The sequence below is a fragment of the Musa acuminata genome, chromosome BXJ1-3, assembly GCF_036884655.1.
Source record: "Musa acuminata AAA Group cultivar baxijiao chromosome BXJ1-3, Cavendish_Baxijiao_AAA, whole genome shotgun sequence".
NCBI lineage: Eukaryota > Viridiplantae > Streptophyta > Magnoliopsida > Zingiberales > Musaceae > Musa > Musa acuminata.
In genome coordinates, this window is record NC_088329.1 from 46043682 (window position 1) to 46066831 (window position 23150).

At 43.6% G+C, this 23150-nt stretch overlaps 5 protein-coding genes across 10 annotated transcripts; 3 read left to right on the forward strand and 2 right to left on the reverse strand.

Annotated features, from left to right (window-relative positions):
* The first annotated feature begins 581 nt into the window (after positions 1-581).
* LOC103980031 (U-box domain-containing protein 2) lies at positions 582-3376 on the forward strand. Its single transcript, XM_009396317.3, has 2 exons — positions 582-1183; positions 2128-3376. The coding sequence occupies exons 1-2, from the start codon at positions 927-929 to the stop codon at positions 2966-2968; spliced, it is 1098 nt and encodes a 365-aa protein (XP_009394592.2). The 5' UTR covers positions 582-926; the 3' UTR covers positions 2969-3376.
* Positions 3377-5934: 2558 nt separating this feature from the next.
* Positions 5935-8761, forward strand: LOC135635543 (protein trichome birefringence-like 38). The gene is made up of 5 exons (XM_065146684.1): positions 5935-6312; positions 6408-6579; positions 7740-7915; positions 8038-8196; positions 8281-8761. Exons 1-5 carry the CDS (start codon positions 5990-5992, stop codon positions 8570-8572), a joined length of 1122 nt encoding a protein of 373 aa, XP_065002756.1. The 5' UTR covers positions 5935-5989; the 3' UTR covers positions 8573-8761.
* Positions 8762-10041: 1280 nt separating this feature from the next.
* LOC135638401 (signaling peptide TAXIMIN 1-like) lies at positions 10042-10701 on the reverse strand. Its single transcript, XM_065151519.1, has 2 exons — positions 10465-10701; positions 10042-10298 (listed from the first exon to the last, which is right to left on the reverse strand). Exons 1-2 carry the CDS (start codon positions 10563-10565, stop codon positions 10175-10177), a joined length of 225 nt encoding a protein of 74 aa, XP_065007591.1. The 5' UTR covers positions 10566-10701; the 3' UTR covers positions 10042-10174.
* Positions 10702-10992: 291 nt separating this feature from the next.
* Positions 10993-16387, forward strand: LOC135635552 (uncharacterized). Of its 6 annotated transcripts, none has more exons than XM_065146701.1 (7): positions 10993-13328; positions 13399-13471; positions 14001-14120; positions 14970-15034; positions 15110-15260; positions 15402-15454; positions 16019-16387. In XM_065146701.1, the coding sequence occupies exons 4-7, from the start codon at positions 15008-15010 to the stop codon at positions 16121-16123; spliced, it is 336 nt and encodes a 111-aa protein (XP_065002773.1). In that variant the 5' UTR covers positions 10993-13328; positions 13399-13471; positions 14001-14120; positions 14970-15007; the 3' UTR covers positions 16124-16387. The 6 variants fall into 6 exon arrangements, with proteins under 6 accessions (XP_065002773.1, XP_065002782.1, XP_065002787.1 ...); XM_065146710.1 differs by having other exon boundaries at positions 13405-13471; XM_065146715.1 differs by having other exon boundaries at positions 13399-14120.
* A 364-nt stretch (positions 16388-16751) lies between these two features.
* Positions 16752-22815, reverse strand: LOC135635571 (probable protein phosphatase 2C 5). The gene is made up of 11 exons (XM_065146740.1): positions 22482-22815; positions 22079-22207; positions 21840-21942; positions 21578-21688; positions 19382-19461; positions 19188-19241; positions 18803-18919; positions 18360-18414; positions 18241-18273; positions 18093-18139; positions 16752-17018 (listed from the first exon to the last, which is right to left on the reverse strand). Exons 1-11 carry the CDS (start codon positions 22763-22765, stop codon positions 16895-16897), a joined length of 1137 nt encoding a protein of 378 aa, XP_065002812.1. The 5' UTR covers positions 22766-22815; the 3' UTR covers positions 16752-16894.
* Between the last annotated feature and the right edge of the window lie 335 nt (positions 22816-23150).

The following is a 23150-nucleotide window of genomic DNA, read 5'->3' on the forward strand; positions in this document are numbered from 1 at the left end:
AATGGACCGTCCATCGATGCAGTGGGGAGGGGGCGGCGGCTAATGATGTGCTGATGGATCTCGTGTTATATTAGGTATGCCGCCGTAGATCAAATGGAATCCGAGGGAGGGTGGCAACGAAACGATGTTCCATGGTGCGCCATTAGGACCCCATTTGATCCCCGCCTTCTGATGCTGTTCTTCGCGTTGGCGTCTTCTTCCGAGTACGTGTCATGGACGAACAACGACATTAATGTTTGTATTATCGATGGACGACCGATGTCGATGATGATTGATGAGAGAGAGAGAGAGAGAGAGAGAGAGAGAGAGGAAAAAGAAAGCTTTTGTGAGTTCAACGAAAGCAGCGGTGTTCGCCCAACACGTGAGTTAACGAGAGGAATCTCCATCTCTTGGTGCGTGTTGTTATGGTGGTGATCGCCCACGCGACGACCATCGTGTTCCGATGTCCAAGCACCCAAATCCAACCCCACAATGCACCTCTGTTTGGTAGCCTAACATGACAAATATTTGCCGGTGCGTACAGCCTCACCAATCGATCGCTCGATAAATATACTCGGTGCCTGCCAGAGTCAACATGTTCGGCAACCTGTTCTTTCTCCTTTGTCTTCCTCGTTATCGCCATTGCTTCTTCCCCCTTGCCAGACTATCATCTCTCGTCTCCTTTTGGTTTAGTCTTTTGCTAGCTACCGTATATCCATCTTAGATTTGGAAAAGCTGTGACGAACCGTAGATCGGTATATTGGGTTTGGCGCGCCTCATTCCTTCGACGGAAACGACGATAAGAAGACGACGTTTCTGCCGCTTCGCTTCTTGGCTCGCATCTTTGACTTGCTTGCTCCACCGCCTGCTCCTCTTTAGCAACCAATTCCGACAAGGCCAAGGCCCCCCCCGTCTGCCTCCGCTCATACCAGCTTTTGAGGGCAGCGATGGAAGGGGGTAAGGATGGGGTGGTGGCCATGCAAAGGGCGGTGAAGCAGCTGCACTTTGGAGAGTGCGACGACGTGAAGGTGACGGCGGTTGCGGAGATCAAGAGGTTGGCAGCGAGCGATCCCCGTAGGAAGCGCTTGTTGGCGGCACTCGGGGTCATACCGCCGTTGGTTTCCATGCTCCTCCAGGCGCAGGACGATCGTTGCCGGCAGCTTGTAGTCGAAACGCTCATCGAACTAGCCCACGGCACTTTCAAGTGAGTAGCACACGAACACCTATTATATTCCTTGTTTCTTGTGTTCTTGGAATTGTTATGTTGTTCGACGAAAGAACTACCCATCAGAGATGGAGGCCCGATTAATAATGATAGATTCCACCCCACCATCGCCAAGTCTTAGACGCCAGTACTCTGCTTCGCCTCCGCTAATACTTTCTTGCTTCGCTCGTGTAAGAGTCCGCCACCAAGTATCGATTCCCACCATGAATTATCCTTCTCAGCAGTTCTTCCTCATGATTAGGTCGAATTAGCTAATGATCGAATAGAACCCGATTTGATTACGAGTATTGATCCGAGCAACAGGAACAATTAGGAAGAGGCAGAGGATATGTATTAGATGTCCTCCTCTGTTTTCATGTTGCAGACTCTCCGTCTCTGATCCTGTTTCTTCCAGCGTTAATGCTTCACCAGAGCTGCTTTGCTTTGCTTTGCGTTGCATGACTACGACGACCACTCTCGCACTGTTGATGTCTACTTTGCGTTACTCACACCGACAGATTCCTTTTAAGTGCAGATTTAAAGAAAATAAACGTTTTCTTATGTCAACGTAATACGTTCGTAACCGAAGTCGGGGAGTAAATGTTCGCCATTATCTTCGTCGCTTATGTCGTGGTCCCGTAGGTAGGTGCAGGAGCAGAAGCCGGCATCCGTTTTGAACCCGCAATTGTCAACCCCAAGTGGGTCCCAATTTTGTCGCTTTTCTACTTTTTTTGTCAACGCTGACCTGTCTTAGTCACGAGGCTTCCCTTATCTGTCCGCTGCAAGTCAAAGCTGCACCTCTGCGCATCTTACCGAACTATTCCGTTGACCAGTTTTGGAAGGTCTCGACGGATATCTTGCAGCTTGGGCTGCTCATAACATTCACAGCATTCGGTCCGTCACTTGTTTATCATCGATCTTGATCCATATCCTGCATGTTCCAGGAACAAGGCGCTCACCGTGGAGGCAGGTCTCCTGCTCCGATTGCCGCAGCTCATGAACACCGAGGACCTTCCGAAGAACCAGCACTTGACAGCCCTCCTCTTATCCCTCTCCTTCCTCGCAAAAACAACTTTCCCGATCAACCCCAGCCCCATGTTGCCTTGCCTCATCCGAATCCTGGACGCCACCGAAACGTCCGAAGAGATGAAGCTAACGTGCGTGGCCGCGCTATACAACCTCTCCACCAAGCTCGACAACATTAGAGCCGTCGTTTCCGGTGGCGCGGTGCCTGTTCTGCTCAAGTCGTCGCAGAAGATGAGAAGCGTGGCGGAGGGCGCCTTGGCGACTCTCGGTAACTTGATGCTGTGCGAAACGGGGAAGAAAGCAGTGGAGGAGGACGCGATGGTCCCAGAAGCTCTGATGGAGATCATGGCGTGGGAGGAGGAGCCCAAATGCCAAGAGCTCGCCGCCTACGTACTGATGGCCCTTGCGCACCGGAGCAAGGTCCAGAGGAAGAAGATGGCGGAGCTGGGGATAGTGCCTCTGCTTCTGGAAGTGGCGCTGATGGGGAGTCCCCTCGCACGGAAGAGAGCGATCAAGATGTTGCAGTGGTTCAAAGAGGAGGGGCGTGCAAGAACCGGAGGCCATTCTGGGCCTCGACCAGATCACCTCTCAGATGGTAGGCAGCAGATAAGAGAGGGCAAAAGGGCTGTGAATACGATGGTGAAGCAGAGTCTTGACAAGAACATGCAAGCCATCATAAGGAGAGCTCGTGCATCCGAGGATTTTTCTTGCTTCGAGAGTTTGGCTGCCACCTCCAGCTCCAAGAGCTTGCCTTACTGACGATGTGGTCAACTCAAGCTTCCAAATCTAAATCTTAAGTCAACTGTTGATAAGAGATTCTAATGCCCTTATCCTCTGTTTTTGGAGCATGGTGGTTGGCGTTTTCCCGTGCGTTGCGGATGACGCAGGTTGGTCCAAGAAACCTGCACTCGTCTCTCTTCTTGGGTTGCAGCTACATGAGCACCGGCGCAAACGCTCACACACAGTTGTTGACATGCATGCTGGAGGATGATAAACTGAAAGAAATAATTTCCCACGGTGACATTCTGGTTGTATATGATGGAGTGTCGCCACCCTCAAAAGCTCAGATCTCCAATCTTCGATGAATTATATATGACTAGTGCCGGAGAAGTATAACTTCATCAATCCATCGTATGTTTGCCAGAATAGAAGCAAAATACTTGGAGATGCTAATCAGCCGAGCTGAGATCAAGTTGAGGTTTCGTTTACATGTCTGACAGGAGTAGTAGGCAATGCTTTACTTGGGCTCAGTGGGCCTTTAGCCGTAGTATTTGAACTCCATCCCTAGTCCTCATCCTTCGTTTCCTACCGATGAACGTTGCGGCCGAAAGGCTTGCTTCTCTCGGACGCCGCGTGGGCTCCGCCGTCACCTTCGCCTCCTCGTCGCTCGCGGCCCTACGCGGCTCAATCGAAGCAGGGTCCAAAAGCCATTGATTGCCGTCTCCTACAACTGCTCCCTTTCTGCCACCAATGGCTGTCATCACCCATCCATAAGCCCGTGCCAGTTGAAACCAGCATGATTCCAGACGCTACTCCACCCACCGGATACGGCACCACTTGCATGCCCAGCACGACAACAACCAGCATCTAACCTTGCCACCCACACAAGTGGCCTGTTGATCTTCTTCCATCTCATGCACGCAGCACGGTGGGTGGGGTGGGGAGGGGAGGGGAGGATTCGGTGCGCCACAGCCAGCTCACTCAGCCTACTCCAATTCGATCCATGACTGCGTTGGGGTCACTGTTGTCGTCGCATTCTTTCATCTCGTGCCATGATGAGCAGCATCGCAAATAAACACACACAAGCAAACAACGACCCCGCAACGAAAGGCTCTGCACCTCAAAGGAGCAATTTTTTTTGGCCAAAAAACGAGCGTTGAAGCTTCGTCACTCACAATTATTCGATCTACAGGGCATTCTTACCGAACATTCAAATGGATTCTAAGAGGGCTTTCGAAGACACAGCAGCAGAACACCCGAGAGAGAGAGAGAGAGCTGGTGCTGCATCATTATCATGACAGGCAATCGTTCGTATGAGTTTAATACCGAACGTGGAAGGTCGCAAGTCTTATTCAGACATGATCGATCATGAATGCAAGAACTGTGAGAACACAGGGTGGTCTAGTCTCTTCCAAATTTCCATGGGTCGATTTTGCATAACCATTTAGTCACCTGGTGGGGATAAAGATGAAGAGAAGAGCTCGATACATGTGAGTAGAAAAGAAGAAAGATTAGGACGTGCAGGCGTTAGACACATGATGTGTTCCAAGGTAGAAGAACTACAGAGTGCGACAAGGCCCCATTTCGCAGCAAATCTCGTTCCACTGATTTGACCCGGCCGCATGGTGATGACATCTGCCCCCGTGATTGACTCGCTGCATTCTCGAGTTATTAACTAGCCAGGAGAATCTACCATCGAACTCTCGAAGACGTATAGCATACAAGAAAGATTCAGGAACTGTGAATCTTGGGCATCAAACACCGTGCACAATAAACTTGGGGTAGGTTAGATTTCCCAGCCATTGTTGAGCTTGAATCATTAAAGGTCCGAAGAGGTGAAACGCAAGGAAGGAAGCAAGCAAAGAATAGCGTGGCGACTAAAGATATCTATGGTGGCACGGTGCGATGGTGACATGCCCAAGCGTGGTACCAGGCTACCAATTACGCATAGTTGGCGAAGCACCAAACTGGGGTGGATGCAGAAAGATGAGAAAATTGCGCATGGTTGGTGAAGCACCAAACTGTGCTGCCTCAGAAAGATCTGACTTGGATAGAGGTGGATGCCCCAAGTGCTCACTGCAAAATATAGGCGAGTCCATTATCCCGTCCTTCTCCACGGGACATCAAAAGTTGGAAAGAAGTCAAAGTTAATGCTCTTAACTCAGCCAAAACCACTTGTTATTCCGCTGGTCCTCAGGCTTTCCAGGTGATTAAAGAACAACCTTTCCGGTGCATGAGTAAGGCTTTATGAAATCTTAATGCAGAGTGGAAGCCATTAATAATAGTCAACAAGCAACATCATTGGACGTGGAATAATAATAGCCTTCACTCTCTTCTCAAAAAGAAAGAAAAAAGAGATGTGTTTTCTCAATGAAGTCACTCACTGTTTCTTGCGTTTGGATCAAATTTCGTCTTCTCCATCGATCATCAATCAGGAAGCAGCTGGTGGCATGCAAAAGATACGGCTAAAAGTGACGGTAAGAACACGTCTGCCGACACTAGCAATAAGGCAAGAGATGAAAGAGATTGACGTGGATGTAATACTCATCAAGATTCTTGTGCCAAGCGTCACATCAGTTGATTATTCTCCTTCGATTCCCCTACCCTTTCACTGCATCAATAATCACTATAGTGTTCATCGGGAGGCAAATACTATGCTGCATTTTCATATGTTCGACTTCTATCCTTTCTTACATTGGCTTCATATACGGACACACGCATATATATATATGTATATATATATATACATATACATACATATATATATATACATATATATATATACATATATATATATATATACATATATATATATATATACATATATATATATATACATATATATATATATACATATATATATATATACATATATATATATATACATATATATATATATACATATATATATATATACATATATATATATATACATATATATATATATACATATATATATATATATATATTTATTTATTTATAAAAGCTCCATAGACAGACGTACTTAAAGCCTCACCTCTCCCTCCCTCTCATCATTTCGTCTTCTTCCTCCTGTTTGTGATGGGATCCAAAACTCAATGGAGCTTTGGGCTCCGCTGCGCGTTGCTCTCGGTTCTGATTGCCTCCTTGCATGGCATGACGACGGAGAGCTTCCGTCACAAGCACCACCGCGGCAATGGCACGTCGGCCAGGAGGAGGGAGCGAGCGAACGGTATCAGCTGCAACATGTTCCAGGGGAGCTGGGTCTACGACGACTCCTACCCGCTCTACGACTCCTCCACCTGCCCTTTCCTGGAGGCAGAGTTCGACTGCCAGCGCTACGGCCGGCCGGACAAGGAGTACCTCAAGTACCGGTGGAAGCCCGACGCCTGCGAACTCCCGAGGTCGCCTCCTCTCTCGTGTTTCGGCCGTCGCTTGCATCGACAGAGTTCGTCTCTAATGTTAAGACTCTGAAGCGAATGGGTGTTCTGTTGTGAAGGTTCAATGGGCAGGATATGCTGGGGAGGCTGAAAGGCAAGAAGATAATGTTCGTGGGCGATTCCATCAGCCTCAACCAGTGGGAGTCGCTCGGCTGCATGCTTCGTGCCGCCGTGCCCAACGCCAAGACAACCTACACCAGGAAGACCCCTCTGTCCACCATAACATTTGAGGTGCTCATCATCATCTTCTTCTTCTTCTTCTTCTTCGTCTTCCATCCCTCGTATCCTTCGTTCCCTGAATTCCACAAGACACCAATCATGACACGAGCACCCACAGTTTTCATTTTGGTCGCCCTCCTCAGATGGCTTTTGTCTGTTCTTTTTGTTTGCGGACATGGACGTATCAAACGTCACAACCACCACCACATGTCGTGCCCAATTTCTCATTTGTTTAATGGCCAAGTAGCAGCAAACGCTAATCATGGAAGACAGCAGAGCAGTTCACCGCACTGCCCATCTCCAGTCTATCTTCTCCCCATTGCACCTGTCCTGAGCTCATGTAGCGATGATGGCCAACGGCCAAACACCGCCGCCCACCCCCGTCGATTTCTTCGATTAGCTCTTCTTTAAAAGTGTTTTTTATTCTGTCATCTTCAACAAGGTTACAAAGGCTATATTATTCTTTTATGCAATGCATCAAATAAATAGACTTTACAGTAAGTTTCAGATGGCTCCCAACATGCTGCGGTCACGGGTTCAGTGTCTCAATAGACCTACACACGACTCTCCCACAATCCTGTCAATACAATACGTTAGATTCGGAAATATGAACTCGAAAGATAAGAACTCACATGTTGTGTTTCGTTGAGGGTGATGATTCGATGAGAGCAAGACAAGAAGAGGTCGAGGTGTAAAAACTCTTCCTTTCTCTTCTTCCTTCCGTTTGCTTGCCGTCTTTGCCCAACTTCTTCCCCCTTTCTGAAACTTTCCTTTTGTTTTCCTCGTGCAATTCGGTACCAAAAGATTCTTGGTGTTATCCATGGAATAAAGTTGGGTGCCCGAGAACATTTTCCTCCTTGGGATTACCCAGAAAGAGGTCATGTGACTGTCAATGGTCAGGCCATGCAACAACAAAACATGCACCATGTGAGGGCCTCCCCCGGCCCCTCCCTCCTGTGTCACGGACTCTCATTCCTAACAGCGCCTCTGCCGGACCACCTAAAACAAATGATATTAGAAATTCCTCAGACTAAACCTCTCTGCAGTGTGTTGCTTACCTAATCCGACGGAATTCATCTTGGATGCTACTCAGCGAACCGGGCACAAGAACGGGAAGAAACAAGGAGGAGATGAGCTCGGCCACAGCTAACGCGATGCCATGTTGCTTGCAGGACTATGGCGTGTCGGTGATGCTCTACCACACCACCTATCTGGTGGACATAGTGAGCGAACCCATCGGACGCGTCCTCAAGCTTGACTCCATCCAGTCCGGTTCCGCGTGGCTGGGCGTCGACGTCTTGGTCTTCAACACTTGGCATTGGTGGACTCACAAGGGAAGTAGCCAACCGTGTGAGATCCGCCCTGTCTCCGTCTCCGTCTCTGTCTCTGTCTCTGTCCTTGTTGATACCACAATGCAAAACCTCTCCACTCCTCTCCGTCTAACCACAGCAATCTTGTGGGCTGGCGCAGATGGGACTACGTACAGGATGGAGATCAGGTGTACAGAGACATGGATCGATTGGTGGCCTTCAACAAGGGGCTGACGACGTGGGCCAAGTGGGTGAACTCCAACATCGACCCGGCTGCCACCAAAGTCTTCTTCCAAGGCATCTCCCCAACCCATTACCAGTAAGCTCTGCAACATCACAAACCACTCACCTCTGTTCTCCTTCATCTGATCTGACTGGGTTCTTCTCTTGGTCATGGAATCAGAGGAGCGGACTGGGGAGAGCAGAATACGAACAACTGTAACAAACAGACGCAACCGGTCGCTGGATCGACGTACCCAGGCGGTCCACTTCCAGCTCAAGGCATCGTCAACAGCGTCCTCGGGGCCATGTCGAAGCCGGTCTATCTGCTCGACATAACCTTGCTCTCCCAGCTCAGAAAGGACGCGCATCCATCCGCTTACAGTGGAGATCACTCGGGCATGGACTGCAGCCACTGGTGCCTCGCCGGCCTTCCCGATACCTGGAATCAGATCCTGTATGCAGCACTTGCTTGATGGAATCCGGACTCGGTGAAAGAACCACCAACCAAAGCTCGCAACTGGTAACCAGTAAGCGAGAAGCATTCCCATCACCTCTTCATGTATCGGTCATCGATCACAATAATGTCCTGTCCTGCTCAAACTACGATTTCAAAGAAGCCAGCCTCAATCCGTTGGCCATTGTAATAAACTTTCGTTTCATCAGAGTTACGTACCGACAACTCTAAATGGTTTGCAGAGATCTCAAACAAAAATTATGATCTAAATGCAAAATCTAGTTCGGTAACCATTTCTTGCATCGAACACTTAAATCAGATAATTCGATCGGGTAAGCACTCCGAATGTACCTGGAAACTTCCATCCCCTATGAAAGCAATAACACGCTTTTCCTTGGCAGCTTGTGGATTTGCGTCGCTCACCGGTTGTGAACGAGTGACCAAGCGGACAGTAAAGCGAGGCCCTCTATAAGCAAAGAGGAGGAAAACAAGAATCCTTCACGAAGACGTTGTCCCACACGCTGCACCGCAGTTAAACCATGGGCGACTCCGTCTTGACGCTCCTTAGACAAGTGCGTCATGCAGTCCCTCAGCGCACACGCCCAAGAAACCGAGGAGGAAGACAGGTGCCATGGCGGCAAGATGTACGTGGAGAGACATGGCTTCACGCCCTCTCGTGTCGCCCCATGAAGCGCAGAGAGGCATGCGCTGGAGAGGCACGGTCGATGTCGTCCAGATTCGTGATCGAACGGATGTAGGGGTTTGGTTTACAATGTGCATGTGAGCGCACAAGTTTTGCCCTCCGATGCTCCAAACATCGTGAATGCTAGTGATGGGTTTAGAGTAGGGAAAAGAACGTTCATTTCTTGGATCGACAAGGCCCACCACGTTCCGAGTAATCAGGTGAGTTAGTTAGGGTTGGTTGATGGGACCCTAATTTGCACAGCATGCAGCCTGGATCGAGGTATCAAATACGGCCGGCCGTCCGTCCGTCCGTATGCTTCGGATTCATAAAAATTGGGCCCTTTAATTACGTTAACTGAGGTTTTGGTCACGCATTGTGTCGTCTCTGTAGCTTTCTCTAAATGGAAATTCAAATATTATTATTATTTTTTTTAGAATTTGTATTCAAGAGAGCGTCTCTAAATCAGAATATTTCTTTGATACTTCATTCCTCCTAAACAATATAAATTTCATTAACCCACGAACGAACCATCTAATCGTAATATTTCACCATAACATGCTTTAAGACCGGGATACTTGACTGAAATATTAAGTGATGATTTGAAATATGAGAGATGGAAGTCCGACGCTAGTTGGGTTGTGATGGAAATGCATGGATTGTTCCTCGATACGATCCATGGACATCATGGGCAACAAACACTGCATGCTTCCGAGACTCCCAACGCCACCCTCCATCTTTTCATCCATCTGATCCATAACATCATCCGGAATCCAAAACTACGATCCAAACAGTATGAATCGGCAGTGGATGCACAACGATGGAAGATAAGAATCACCGCATAAACTAAGAAACCAAATGTGAAGCGGAAATGGTGAGATGACGTTCGAGTACCGAGCGAAATCCCTCGGAATATGGGTGGTTAAAGAGGATGAGGGGCTAACAGGGGATCTGCGAGGCGAACCACCTCATGACGTGGAGCGGCGCCTTGATGAGCTCGACGGCGAACTCCACCAGGATCGTCACGCACAGGCAGCACGGGCAGATGCACGATACCGGCAGCCTGCAATTGCAGCCCCCCCCAAAACAATTAGAGAAGGAAGATTAAAAGGAAACCCCATCAATTCAAAATCTGATAGCGCAGCTCATCGATCCATTGGCATTCACCGATGCTGAAACGAAGAATGAGAAGAAGAAGAAGAAGAAAGGGATATAGGCTGTCGACGTACCCGACGATCCAGATGGCGGCGCCGACGATGGAGACGACAAGGGAGAGCAAAGCGAAGGGAAGGCCCAGCAGCCATCCGAGCGGTCGGCACTCGCAGCACATCTTGCTTCTTCCTCCTCTCTCCCGCCCTTCTATTCCTACTCCTTTCTAACTCCCACCACGAAACGAATGATCTCCTGTTCGTTCGATTACCAGGAAAGATCGGAGGGGGGTTGGGAATTGGCGATGGGGGCGAAACGAGGAAGTGGGAGGGAGAAGACAGTGGCGAGTGGGAAGAAGGAAAAGCCGCAACGAGCGGACGACGAGGGAGAGAGGAAGGAACAGAAGAAACAGAACCATAAACGATGTTATTGGGACACGAAACGACATCATTAGTTTAGACACATATTATTGTTAGCCACAATAGTTTCAGCCTTATATATATATATATATATGATGTGTAAATTGAACGACATGTCATCGTATAAGATTTAACGGATTCGGGTTAAACTTATACGTCAACGGAGTCGAGTCGGGTCGGGTGTGACGAATTGACGAGCCTATTTACACGGGAAAGGGGGCGGTGGCATCCGACGGAGAAGAGGGGAAGAGGCATCCGACGATGAGCGGCTCGCGCGAAGAAACTCCGCTCCGCCTGGTTGGAAGACGAACGGATCCGGTGAAGAGGACATCGGTTACCTCACTGCCACAGCCTCTTGCTCCTCCTGCATTCACTCCACCGACTCAATCTCCAGGTTGATTTTTTTTCGTTTTTCTTCGAGCTAATCAAATCCAATTGTTAGATTCTTTTGGAATTGGAGGCAGCATCATCTCTTCGGTTTGAGGAGACGAGGGTGGCAACGATTCGCAGGCACTGGCTTTGGGAACTCTTATCTTTTGTAGTCGCATCATGCGGGTTACTCCGCCGTTACCCAGACTTTTTCTCAGATAGTGGTCTGACTTGGGTGTTGGAGGTTAGGAATTGCAGTGTGCGACCATGATGGCAACGCTTGAGCTTGGACTTAAAATCTGGATGTTCTGCCCTCTAATTCCGTGTGAGAAATGAATTTCTTGAACTTCACAGTTGGTGGAAGATACTATATGTGCTTTGTGATGATGTCACAGAAGATATGAAGATCTAATTGTTCAGATACTTGTGCTTGCAACTGGTGAAGCAGTTCACCATTTTGATTGGGAGCATTTGCAGGATGAAACATCTCTACCAACTTAACATAGAAATAGAGGGGGCCTCAATAGCTGGGTAGGAAGAGAGCATGATGTCAGTTGCTAGGGACAGTGGAAGAGAGAAAGCAAGAAAAGCGTGAGGAGAGAATTAGAGCTGAAACATTTGAAGGAGATGAAGTGGCCGAAAGGGGAAGAGAAAAGGAGGGATCTTTAATGTTTTCAGTGTTAATGCCCCCTTTCGAGAGGATGGTGCATTCCTCTGATGGTGGTTCCACTACCAAGTCTAGGTGGCACCAGCACCCATATGCCGTGTAGCTCCCTGTCTCTCCCGTTGCACTGCACTGAGAGATGGAGTTAGTGTTAGATAGAGGTGAAAAGAGAAATGGGGACTGAAATGGAGGGTGAGAAACCTAAAAGATCTAAGAAAGATGAATGTGGATGTGGACTAGGATTTCATACCCGAGTATCTGTAAATTTCATATTTTTGTTGTCTTGTTGATGGAACTGATAGATCGAGGATCTTTTTCCGTCTTGGTCATCTTTTTTCTTTTTGGAAGAAATGCAATGCTTGTATATTTGTAGCACGCAGAAAAGATCATTTAGTGTGGTCATAAGGATGTGTACATAGTATGCTTGCTTCCTTCGTATGTTCTTGACAATTGTAACTTCATGCAGAATCTGAAGGGATTATTTCCATGAACAAAGTTAGTATTCTACATGAGTTACTTGCCTAGCATCACAGCATTGTCGCAGCCCATGACATAATTGCTTTCTTATGGAAGCAAAATCTTTGTTTTGGGCCTATGCTGACTTTAGTATCATGCTGGGTTGGATCGAATCCTAACCTGCATGACCTGACCCGATCACTGGACTAGTCCGGTTTGCCGATTTTCAAAATTGGGTCTTGGTTAGGGTGACCTGAAGGCCTAAATTCATCCAAATTCCAGTCTGAGCCTAGTCTAACTCAGTCCCACAAATTTAGTAATTTGATATATACCATACATAACATAAAAAAATCTATGTAGTCTTGGTCATTTATACTCCCAGAAGACTGCACTGGCAGTACGGACTCTCATACTAAGAATGAGCATGGACGTCAGACTGGTCACTAATTGAGCATTGTACAATGCATTCAGATTTTGCACAAGCAAAATTTTCAAACGACATGGAGCAAGATTTTAGGGGGGGAGCATTGATGCTATGGTGAGGTTGTATCTTTGTGACTTGGGTGACTTAAGGTATGAGTCATAGTATCGTCCTCTCAATTTGCAGAGTTTCGGTTAAATACATTGACCCTACCCATCTCTGCGTTGCTAGGAACCCCATGGGGTGGACTATTCCTTTTTCAGTTGAATGAGATTCTATCATAGTAGCTGTTTGTGAAGTAATTTTATCCCCAGAGGTGAAGATATGATAGCCTGCATTTGAGTGTCTGGTTGCTATCGTCTGCTCAGTAATTACTATGACAAACTTGCATCATACAAGTAGGACATAATCAACAATGAAGCAAGAGCTGTGAGGGGAGATGAGGAGCCTACTGCTCTTCATGCCATAGAGCTCATACCTGTGTTAATGAGTTTGGCCTCTTAAATGAATATTTCTGATATTTCTTGCTATACTCTGTTGGGCAAGCAGTACCAGCTTTAGTTCCAATGTTATTGGAGGTACTTCTCATGCAAGATGAGGAGATTGGTGAACTTGGTAAGCTTTCTAAATCAGAAAATATGCATTAGATACAATTGATTGATGCTCAGGTTTATGCATGCAAAAGATGCAGGTCACCATCTTATGAGATCTTCATTCACAAGCTGTGCTATGATACACTCATGCAAACACAGATCAAGGTACAAAATACTTATTTCTTGAATATTAGGCATGGTGTTCACACAACACTATCTTCATTTTTTCTGCAATTCATAAATATAGTTGGAAAGTGATATTAGGATAAAATGCAGGCAAGCTCGGCCAGACGAATGTATGAAATGTTTGTTGTCAGCTTTTACTGTGCATAATGTCTTTTACATTTTGATGAGTGATAACAGTGGGATGATTTACATGCTACCTGTTCTTTCAAATTTGCTCTGACGCATGAAGGAAAATTGCATTCACATTCTGAAAGACCTCACTGAGTCACTGACTTTAAACACCATAAAAAGATTTATGTGGTTTTTTATCATCATAAACTAGTGACTTAACTCTGTGAATATGATCTGCCAACACTAATAAATTCTGCATCCATAGCTCAAAGGCTCTATGATGCTGTGCAAAATTAGGTAAAAGAAGTCAAAGTGGCACAACAACATTCATTATCGTACTATTCATTTCTTGATATGGTGGAGATTAATGGTATGAAATATGAACCATGCATGACAGAGCAATAAACACAAAGGATATGGACAATAAGCAGGTCAACTTCATGAATGCAGTATCCTTGATATGATGGCGACCACCCATGTCATGGACCTGATTGTCTGAAGATTACATTGGTGACAGGTATGTGAGGTCCTGATCTTTTCCATTTACGGTAATTAATCATGCACAAAGTATGACAATTTACAGATTAAAGAGCAAAGATGCAGAATATAGTAGATTAAAGCAAAGAAGACGATCATCCTGTTATTTTTATTTGACTGATATTTGGGTTCTTACATCTAGTGCTTTCATCAACTTTTTGCAGCCACACGTGCTTGTTTTAATCAATCATGTTTGATGACTTTGGTCCACTTTGTGTGGCTTAGTTTCAATTAGATCTGGCAATCTTTTTTTGCATTTTACACAGTTTCATAAGAAAAAGCATATTGCATTCTTGTGCATGTATGAATCGATGTGCACTCGACTTGATAGTGATGGAAGAGCCCATACCTAACTATCAGGATGCTTCATATATATTCCATAAACTGTGGAAAATCTGACTCACTGTAGTCGTACGAGATGTCCTGTAACTAGAATTTTTCTGATGGTTCACATAACTTTGCAAACACCATTGTCTCATAAACATAGTGTTCATCAGGTATCCTACTTGAAAGAATAATTTGAACTATTGAGCAGTGAGGTTATTTGCAAGTTATATTATACCTCCTTGCCATCCAACATGAAGTGTGTTTTCACTGTTTATCTACTTTGTTAACACTGATTATCTGCTTCTTTTTCACATGAAATCAGAAAGGTGGAAGGAACCAGTCTTTTGGATCAGATGCATCCCTTGTAATATGATCTTTGCTGTTTTCTTGAAATGTTCTGATAAAGTTCTTACCAATGCGGCAGCCTTGACTCCGCAAACCATGCACAATAGCTTATAGCTAAAAGTATTAATTTTAGTGGGCTAATAGCAATTTCAATTAGGTCACACAAGAGACATCGTCGTCTTTCTTTACCACCACATGCAATATCTTTCTGGTGGAGAACAGGCAAGCAGGAATTCTGACGTAGCCGAAGTTAGTGCAGTTGACTTGTAGCTAATGGATTTCATCATCATTGTCCAGAGCAATCATGGGTGGTGGACCATGCCAAAAGCTGCAAAGGCATGCATCTCCATCTGCTGCTGCCCAAGCATAAAAGAAGCCTTGGTCCCGACCCTCTTGAAACCTTCCAGAGTGCCTACTGAGAACAGCAACAATAACCTCAACCATGCCAGTTAGATTCAAAGCCTTCTTTATCATCCTTTTGCTAATTTTTCTATTTGAGTCATCTTTAGGTGTGAAAGCTAATTTCCTTTTTCATCTGTGTGATTTTTCATTGTTTTCTTGTGTGACATACTGCATCTCATCTTTACAGGCCTCGTTGGGAGTTCAGAAGATGGAACTTATCCTGCCTTGCAGGTGACCAAGGTAATGTGCATATCTGTTTATCTAGGCGTGCCGATCAGGCAAATGGCATTAGTTTAGGCATGAAATCTAATGAAAAAGGCTCCATGGTGGTGTGGCTTGCTAGCTTTGATTCATTGCGATTAGATTTATGGTCCAATGCAATGAACTTTTTCGAGTTTCGAGCCACAGATACATACACGTGTATGTACATTTTTTTATAGACAATAACCACTAAGGTGCATTAAATAGACATGTGATGCAATGATATGTTCCAAGATTGAATTTTTGTCATTGAATATATGGCATGAAAATATTATTGTACAAGTGATTTCTTTTAGGTAAAGACTCGAATCATTGTGCAAGTGATCGATAATCTCAATAGTAGAACTGACAGGAATCCATCAAGTCCATGGTGGGTATAAGACTAAAGGATGATCTGGTGTAATGAGATCGGAGCATTGTAGTGTAATATAATTTGTCCTACACATGTATGTAGGTTATGTTACTTCTTTCTTCCTTGATGGCTTCCAATCTGCACTTCATGCTTCTTGATACGAATAATCTTAATGTCCTTATTTCCGACAGGTGCATACGAGAAAGGCGTTGATAGAGTTCACCCTGGATTATGACTACGGAGGACCCAACTCTAGGCATGATCCCAGGAAAGGAAAGCCGGGCAGGGGTCTGTAGCTTGGATTCTCCTCCATGAGAGAGATTACTGCATAAGAAGAGCCAACCAGCTATACTCTCTTCCTACGGTACTTAAAAATCTTTATATCTATTGCAGCTATACACCGAGCAACAGAGGTTAGGATCCAGATATGGTTTTTGTTTTGATAGTGTGGCAAAGAAGGGATGTAATAAAATAATTAGTTTGCCATTGAGTTGCTGTAGTGCTATGAAATAACATTACAGTTTGAGCATATAATGAATGGAAGGGAGAAGGTTTGTTGTTGTTGGTTGTCTAAATTTCGACCTTTTACTTTTTTTTCTCTTCGCGTTCAAATTTGTGTTCGATCGATTACTTGACGACACATGAAGAGTTCATGAGGTGATAATTTCTGAAACCCTCGCTCGGTTCGTAAAAGTAATGATAAGAGAACAAATAGATAAATAGGGAATCTTTCATTTTAGTATTTTGGACTACGCTTACAATGCGAGCGATTGAAAACAGAACATAATTGAATGGAAAGAGTTTAAACCCTATAAATTAGATGTCCAAATGAGCATTTATGCATCTGACCATGACAAAGGTTAGATGGGATTCATCAGAACACCAAAAGAAGAGATGGAACTATGACCAATGCCACATCAAATGGGACGGAGAACAAGAAATCTCTCACAAATAAAAGCAGCGTGTACAAAGTAAATTTCAATCTATCGAGAAGATGCGAGCCAGCATGTGGTGAACATGGATCTATCCACAATCCACAACTATGTACAGTTCGTCGACGCTTTGTTTCAAACAAGAAGGAAAGAGGACATCCAGATTCCTAAAGAAACCACGCTTATTGTCGCCAAAGCTTGACTTATTTCATACAGGTAGTTTGGCCCCTGCTCCGGCAAGCTCTGCCAATCTGTCCTCCTGCACGTATACAATGCACATATTATGAACCCGAGGATCATAGTGTGACAGTAACACTTATGATAATTATCAAGTTATGAAGTATGAATATTCTCCTATGTTGCATCACATCTATCTGTGTGTACTGGAACAAGCAACATGTTTAAAAAGCTTCCTAATGTGGCTCCCTCACATTTTCCATTCGTCTATCGCAACTCTCTCCTTGTACCACTATGTCATGTGTTTGATCACTCACCGATTTAGAAAGGATGGTGCTGCTTCTCGTCGCCTAACAATTTGTAAGTTGATACATAGGCACAAGATATTTTCATCATATGAGTTTCTTATTATTGTCGAGAAGATTTTGTATGTGACCCAGCCACATTACACCGAAAGATAATGAAGAACGAAGAGAAAGGTGTCATGTCCCATATTCACGGTCTGTTCATCCACATTCATAGCTTGTTCATCGATATGGGTACAAGCTCCATTCATCATTTTAGTCCCATTATCACTAAGATATAGCGCTACAAAGAATAATTTGGGGTCCTGCATAACTCAAATATGAAAATCTCACAAGTATCTTGGTGCAATCTTTTTGTTTTACCTTCTTTGTTATTTTGATTTCAATATTATCCAGAAATCATACCAAATGGTTTATGCTGTTATTTAATAGAGTGTTTCAACTGCTTCACTTCATGACCAAGTGGAAATAATACTTGACCAAACTCCAAACCATGCACCCCCCAAAACAATCAAAACCAAGATGAATTTCCAGCCTTTGTGGTCTCTATTCTTTTTCTTCCCCTCGACAGTTTAAGAGAAGACATGATATTTCTTTTAGTTGGATATTTAGTTCTTTCCCATCCATGGCTTTTTCTCTTTTTGCTCGTAAGCAACACTAAGAAAACACCTTGCCGAAAGTATTATATTTTCTGCCATCCAAACATCAAATCTTTTTAATTCATGTTTTGCATGTGAATTTGTGAATCAGCAAGCAACTCAAATGATCATATGAAATACTCGAGAACTTTGCAAAGCAACTAAAACAGTGAAAAGCTACTTTCAGAAAAAAAAAAGGTGCAAGATAAGTACCCCAAGTCAGCTATAACTATGCTTATGTTGTCTTGTGATCGTCGGTCCTGCAGAATAAAAGTGATTATCAGACAGATATAATCTCTGATGAGAATTGCCCTAAAATGAGAGACATGTCCAATAACAAGCCATCAGGAAAGAGAAGTACCAGAGCTACACGAGCTAGTGCTTCACAAGCTAACTAAACAAAACCAAGAGAATGAAGCTTAGTAAGGTATACAGAATCCTCAAAGCCAGATAATAAGAACTGAGATGACAGATATGCACCTGAACATCACCATGTTGACGAAGCTGATCTCTAACAAAAGAAACCGCATCTGAGCTGAACAAACCAGTTGCTTTCTCATGTCAGGAATCATTCATCAGGAAGAAAGAGAGCAATTATCTTAATCATCTTTGCATCAGGGAGCACAACATTTGAGTCCACTTAGAGAAAGTCACGCTCTTAGTGGGAGGCTAATTTCTGTAAGCACACTCGTGTGCATGGTTTAATTTTATTACCATTTCTCCAGCAGAAGTGCAAGATATCAGTCAAAGTGCATCATTCAAATATCCAAAGACAAAAGGAAATCTAATTCCAACTGATACATTTGTTGATGTGATCATAGCCATCCGGTAAATATTGCTCATGTTGTTCATGGATGTGCAATTATGTGTTTCTTCAGTATTAATCGAAGATATCTACTTCAAGGCACTTATGCTACACAAACCTTTTCATATAGTCCCATAGACCATCAGAAGCCAGTAATACAAACTCCACATCAGAGCCAAGTGCAACTTGATTTATGTCCGGTGAAGAGGTTACTAGATCTCCTTTGAACTGGATTCTACAAAGAACTTAAATGTATTAATACATTTGATACATGCCCTCTCAAAAGGATGGTTATTAATACAAACATGAAAAAAAAATTTCAATCATAATTTTTTCATTCCATATAGCCGACCCCAAATAGGCGGGACTTTACGGCTTTGTTGTGTTGTTGTTATTGAGTCTTTTCATTCCATACCAAAAGAAAGTAAAAGATTATTGAAAATTGAGAATAATAAACATGGGGTAAGAATGTTGGCAACTTTATATTTGTCTCGGTATATTACCGGGAGACAAATTTATCACTCCATCGCCCCTCCTCAACTCCTTTCATCAGCATCCTAAACAGAAAAGATTGAGACAGCAAGGTTACTTTATCATTTTTTACAAATATTGGTATTAACAAAATTTAAATTTTCCTTTAGACAATTTCAGTAAATTTTAGGTACAGAAAAACATAGGAGAGTTTTGAGGAACAAACTCATTCTTTTTCGACTTGAAGCGCATGTCTCCAAAAGCACGGGATACAGCAAGATCCCCACAAATTCGTCCATCAACAATCTACAGAAGTCAGGTATTGGTTAGAACAAAATGTATAGATGACACGAAACAAATGCTTCTTCACACTAGCTTAAATAGTATCATAGCATTTTCTTTATAATTAAATCTAGGCAAAGAGATTAAAAGACAAATAAAGATTCTGCACACAATCTTAAATGATATCATAGCATTTTCTTTAAAAAGGAAATGTAGGTGAAAAAAAAAACTTAAAAACGTTCTTTAAGAAGCCAGAAGTGTAGTACTTGTGTGTTTAATATGTAATAATGAATTTTTTAGCATTATATGAATATAATGTTTGTGTGCCTTAATTCCATAAGAGAGTTTGCAAAATCTATGCGAACCTGTGACCTTGAAAAATCAGGTAAACCAGACAGAGTTTCTGGAGAACTAGATCCACTCTACAGCTTTAACCTGCCTGCATTTACATGTGTTCTTTATGGCTGAAGATATTGATGATACGCTGAACCTCGACCAAACCATTTTAGAGATTTATGATTCAATTTGATCACAAATAAGAACCTAAACCAAGTCCAGCATACTAGGGCCTAAATTTACTGGACTAATAGACACCTTAAGTAAGAATAGATGAAAGATGATAACCCAACCACCCGGTTCTGAGACCTTGTCTTGGTATTCTACATACATGGTCAAGTGGGAATGAAAAATTAGGATAGTGACAGTAACCCTAGAGTACTCTTGGAAATGGTAAGAGTATATTTATAAGCCATATCTACTAATTATTTGGTAGATTTAACTGTCTCATTATGAATTTTGAGGGTAGGCCATAGATTTAGATATCTAATTATGAATTTTGAGCTATCTCATTATGAATTTTGAGGGTCGACCTCAATGTTATGAAGGTTAGTCCATTACCCTGGATGCCAAGGTCTGGGAGATGGTAACAACGTGGAGTAAGACTATGTATCTTAGATATGAAAACCACCTCTCTAAATGTGGGCGTTAGACCACACACACACAATGCTATGAGAGATGGAAACGACCTCTCCGAATATGGAACAAGACTAATATATATATGTATATGTATGTATACTTATATATGTATATATATGTATACGTATACATATATATATATATATATATATATATATATATATATATATATATATATATATACATATACATATATATATATACATATACATATATACATATATGTATATATATGCACCACACTAAACCCTCATTGGTGTGAGCCTCCTGCACCAGGCTACAATAGGTTTGGGTGGCCAAAAACTAGGTCTGGCTTGGCAGTCGGACATGCAGTAAAAATGCCTGACATGACCAACCTGAAGTTAGTTTTTTGTGATGTTATTTGCTCAAAACCAGGTTCTTTTCTTTTGGGCTACTCAATCCAGCCTTCTTTGAGCCAATTTTTACCATATAAAACATATGATACATACTAGATCAGCCAGGTTTGACCAAAGTTTTCAACATAACATAAAACATAATATCTAGATTACAAAATTACAATTTTCATATGAAAATTATTAACTTGATATATAACTTGGAACCCACTAAGTACTGTTAACCTAGCAATTCAAATCATATTGTCTGGATGCCCAAACTGAACCGGCTTAAATTTTAAATCAGACAGTGTCTGAACAGACTCAAGACTTCAGACAAAGGTTTTACACTGGAAGTGACATTTCTCAAATTGGAACAATCAGACAAATTGACAAAGATTTACTACACCTGGTTGGCTGTTCTATTTATGCTTCTTAAAATAATCAATATCTAAAATGTGTGCGTTAAATGTGCTTTGTTCCCCTACTAATGCATTTGATGGTGCAAAATGCAAATCATCTGCAGTCCCTACATTTACCAGTAAAGATCTAGTGATCGTAATGTAAAGTTTGTTATTAAGAGAATTCTTAATAAAAGTCTACTGAACAATATCCCACCCCTTGAAAACAGTTGGTGAAATAAGATCTTGTAAACAAATCAGAAAATAAGGATCATTATGACTTAGGAGAAAACTAATTCAACGTAAGAACGTCAAGTGATGTAGTTGGCTTGATATCATTATATATCACATGATTGTTGGGTAAAACTCATCTCCGCGACATACGAACGCGAGCAAAATAAGGAAACACACCCATCCACCTGCTGCTCTGACACGCTTGATTTCTTCAAGAGAAACTCTATTTTTTCCATAAGGTCGATGTGGATTTGTCAGCACTTCAGCTTTCCCAGTACGAGATATTACCTACATCATAAATTTCAATAAATTAGCAGCAAACCAGAGATTTAACTTTAACATTTGCGTCTAAATAAGAATGTAGTTCAGTCAATGTTATGTGGGATATGGAACTATGATATGACTAGAATACCCTAAACAGAATAAGAACAGGGGATACCACACATGAGTCGCCAATATGTGAGATGATCAGGATGTCATTCCTGATAAACATAACTGTTGCTGTTGCACCAGATTCGACCTCCTTCCCTGTCTGTTCAAGCCTTTGCAAAAAAGAAACCAACAAGTTGTAAATCTTAAATGATGAGACAAAACCACAGTACATTAAGTTTCAGGAAATACAAAAACTGAGCAAAAGTTCAATGTTGGTAACTTTTCGTTAGTTGTACAAGAGCTCACCAAATCAAGAGCTTTGCGTCGACGTCCTCAAAGGCTTTCTGAATTGCATCTCTTACAGCAGCGAAGTTCTTGCTGGTCAAGAGCAACCCACCTTGCAACGCTAGTACACATTCTTTGTACAGTTCCTCCCTGCATGACATATTAAGCATCTATCGATCCCAATCGATACTCAAACAGAGGAATGATATCATTACCAACATATTTATGACAATATTATCATCATCATCAAAACTTTCACCGAAAAATGCTTTCAGCTTCTCGATATAGAAATTCGTAATCGGATATGAAGAGACCAAAATTTCCATCTTAACCGAGGGTTTGGATAAGCTATCAACTACAGGATGAGACAGCAACCACGTCTACTCTACACCACCAGAAACGAACTAAACAAGGTGAAGTAAACCTGAGGAACTCCACGGAGGACAAGCCGGCGTGGCCGTCGAGGACGGCAGCGAAGGAGAAGCCCGCGAGGCCGTCGGATCGGAGGACGACGTCGTCCTCCATCTCCGATCGCGCGCCCTGGAGCTTGCTCGATCCCCACCGGATCCCGGAGACGCTGGCCAGCGGCGCGTCGACGGCGATGGCCGAGCACCACGTCCCCCTCGCCCTCCTCCTCCTCCTCCGGCCTCCTCCGCCGGCTCCATCGCACGGCAGCGATCGAGGCAGCCGCGGGCTCACCAGCGCCATGCGAGCGACAGAGCGAGTGGTTTCCGCTCGCGGAGCTGAGGGGAGGTGGGGATAACAAAACGATGGTTAATAAAAAAAGAAGACAATAATAACAAAATAATTTCTTTTAAAAAAAATTATAAAAAAAGGGTGTGGCATGGAAGACCGAGAGAGTGGCGATGAGGCCGCTCGCCGCTTCTCCGCCGTACGATTCGTGAACGCCCATCATATAAAATAATCGTGATGGCCCACAACGCATCTGGGTCCACCGACACGTGGATCATTCGCCCCCCGCTAACTTTCGTTCGAGATTCAGCTCCTGTCGGGCCCACCGGTGCTACCGTTACGATCGGAGCATCCCTTGCCGTCCATCGATGAAGTCTACGTGGCCATGATCGATCAGCAA

Bases quoted from the DNA above. Each gene is read 5' to 3' on its own strand.
- LOC135638401 (XM_065151519.1), bottom strand. From the start codon at position 10,565: ATGTGCTGCGAGTGCCGACCGCTCGGATGGCTGCTGGGCCTTCCCTTC. The intron at 10,299-10,464 runs GTACGTCGACAG...CTGCAATTGCAG, and splicing joins GCCGCCATCTGGATCGTCGG to GCTGCCGGTATCGTGCATCT.
- LOC103980031 (XM_009396317.3), top strand. From the start codon at position 927: ATGGAAGGGGGTAAGGATGGGGTGGTGGCCATGCAAAGGGCGGTGAAG. The intron at 1,184-2,127 runs GTGAGTAGCACA...TGCATGTTCCAG, and splicing joins CTAGCCCACGGCACTTTCAA to GAACAAGGCGCTCACCGTGG.
- LOC135635543 (XM_065146684.1), top strand. From the start codon at position 5,990: ATGGGATCCAAAACTCAATGGAGCTTTGGGCTCCGCTGCGCGTTGCTC. The intron at 6,580-7,739 runs GTGCTCATCATC...TGTTGCTTGCAG, and splicing joins TGTCCACCATAACATTTGAG to GACTATGGCGTGTCGGTGAT. The intron at 8,197-8,280 runs GTAAGCTCTGCA...TCATGGAATCAG, and splicing joins ATCTCCCCAACCCATTACCA to AGGAGCGGACTGGGGAGAGC.
- LOC135635552 (XM_065146695.1), top strand. From the start codon at position 15,008: ATGCAATATCTTTCTGGTGGAGAACAG. The intron at 15,261-15,401 runs GTTAGATTCAAA...TCATCTTTACAG, and splicing joins CAATAACCTCAACCATGCCA to GCCTCGTTGGGAGTTCAGAA. The intron at 15,455-16,018 runs GTAATGTGCATA...TATTTCCGACAG, and splicing joins CTGCCTTGCAGGTGACCAAG to GTGCATACGAGAAAGGCGTT.
- LOC135635571 (XM_065146740.1), bottom strand. From the start codon at position 22,765: ATGGCGCTGGTGAGCCCGCGGCTGCCTCGATCGCTGCCGTGCGATGGA. The intron at 18,415-18,802 runs GTTTGTGTAGCA...TGGTTTGTTCAG, and splicing joins CTATGGGACTATATGAAAAG to CTCAGATGCGGTTTCTTTTG. The intron at 18,140-18,240 runs GTACTTCTCTTT...TTTATTCTGCAG, and splicing joins CACTAGCTCGTGTAGCTCTG to GACCGACGATCACAAGACAA.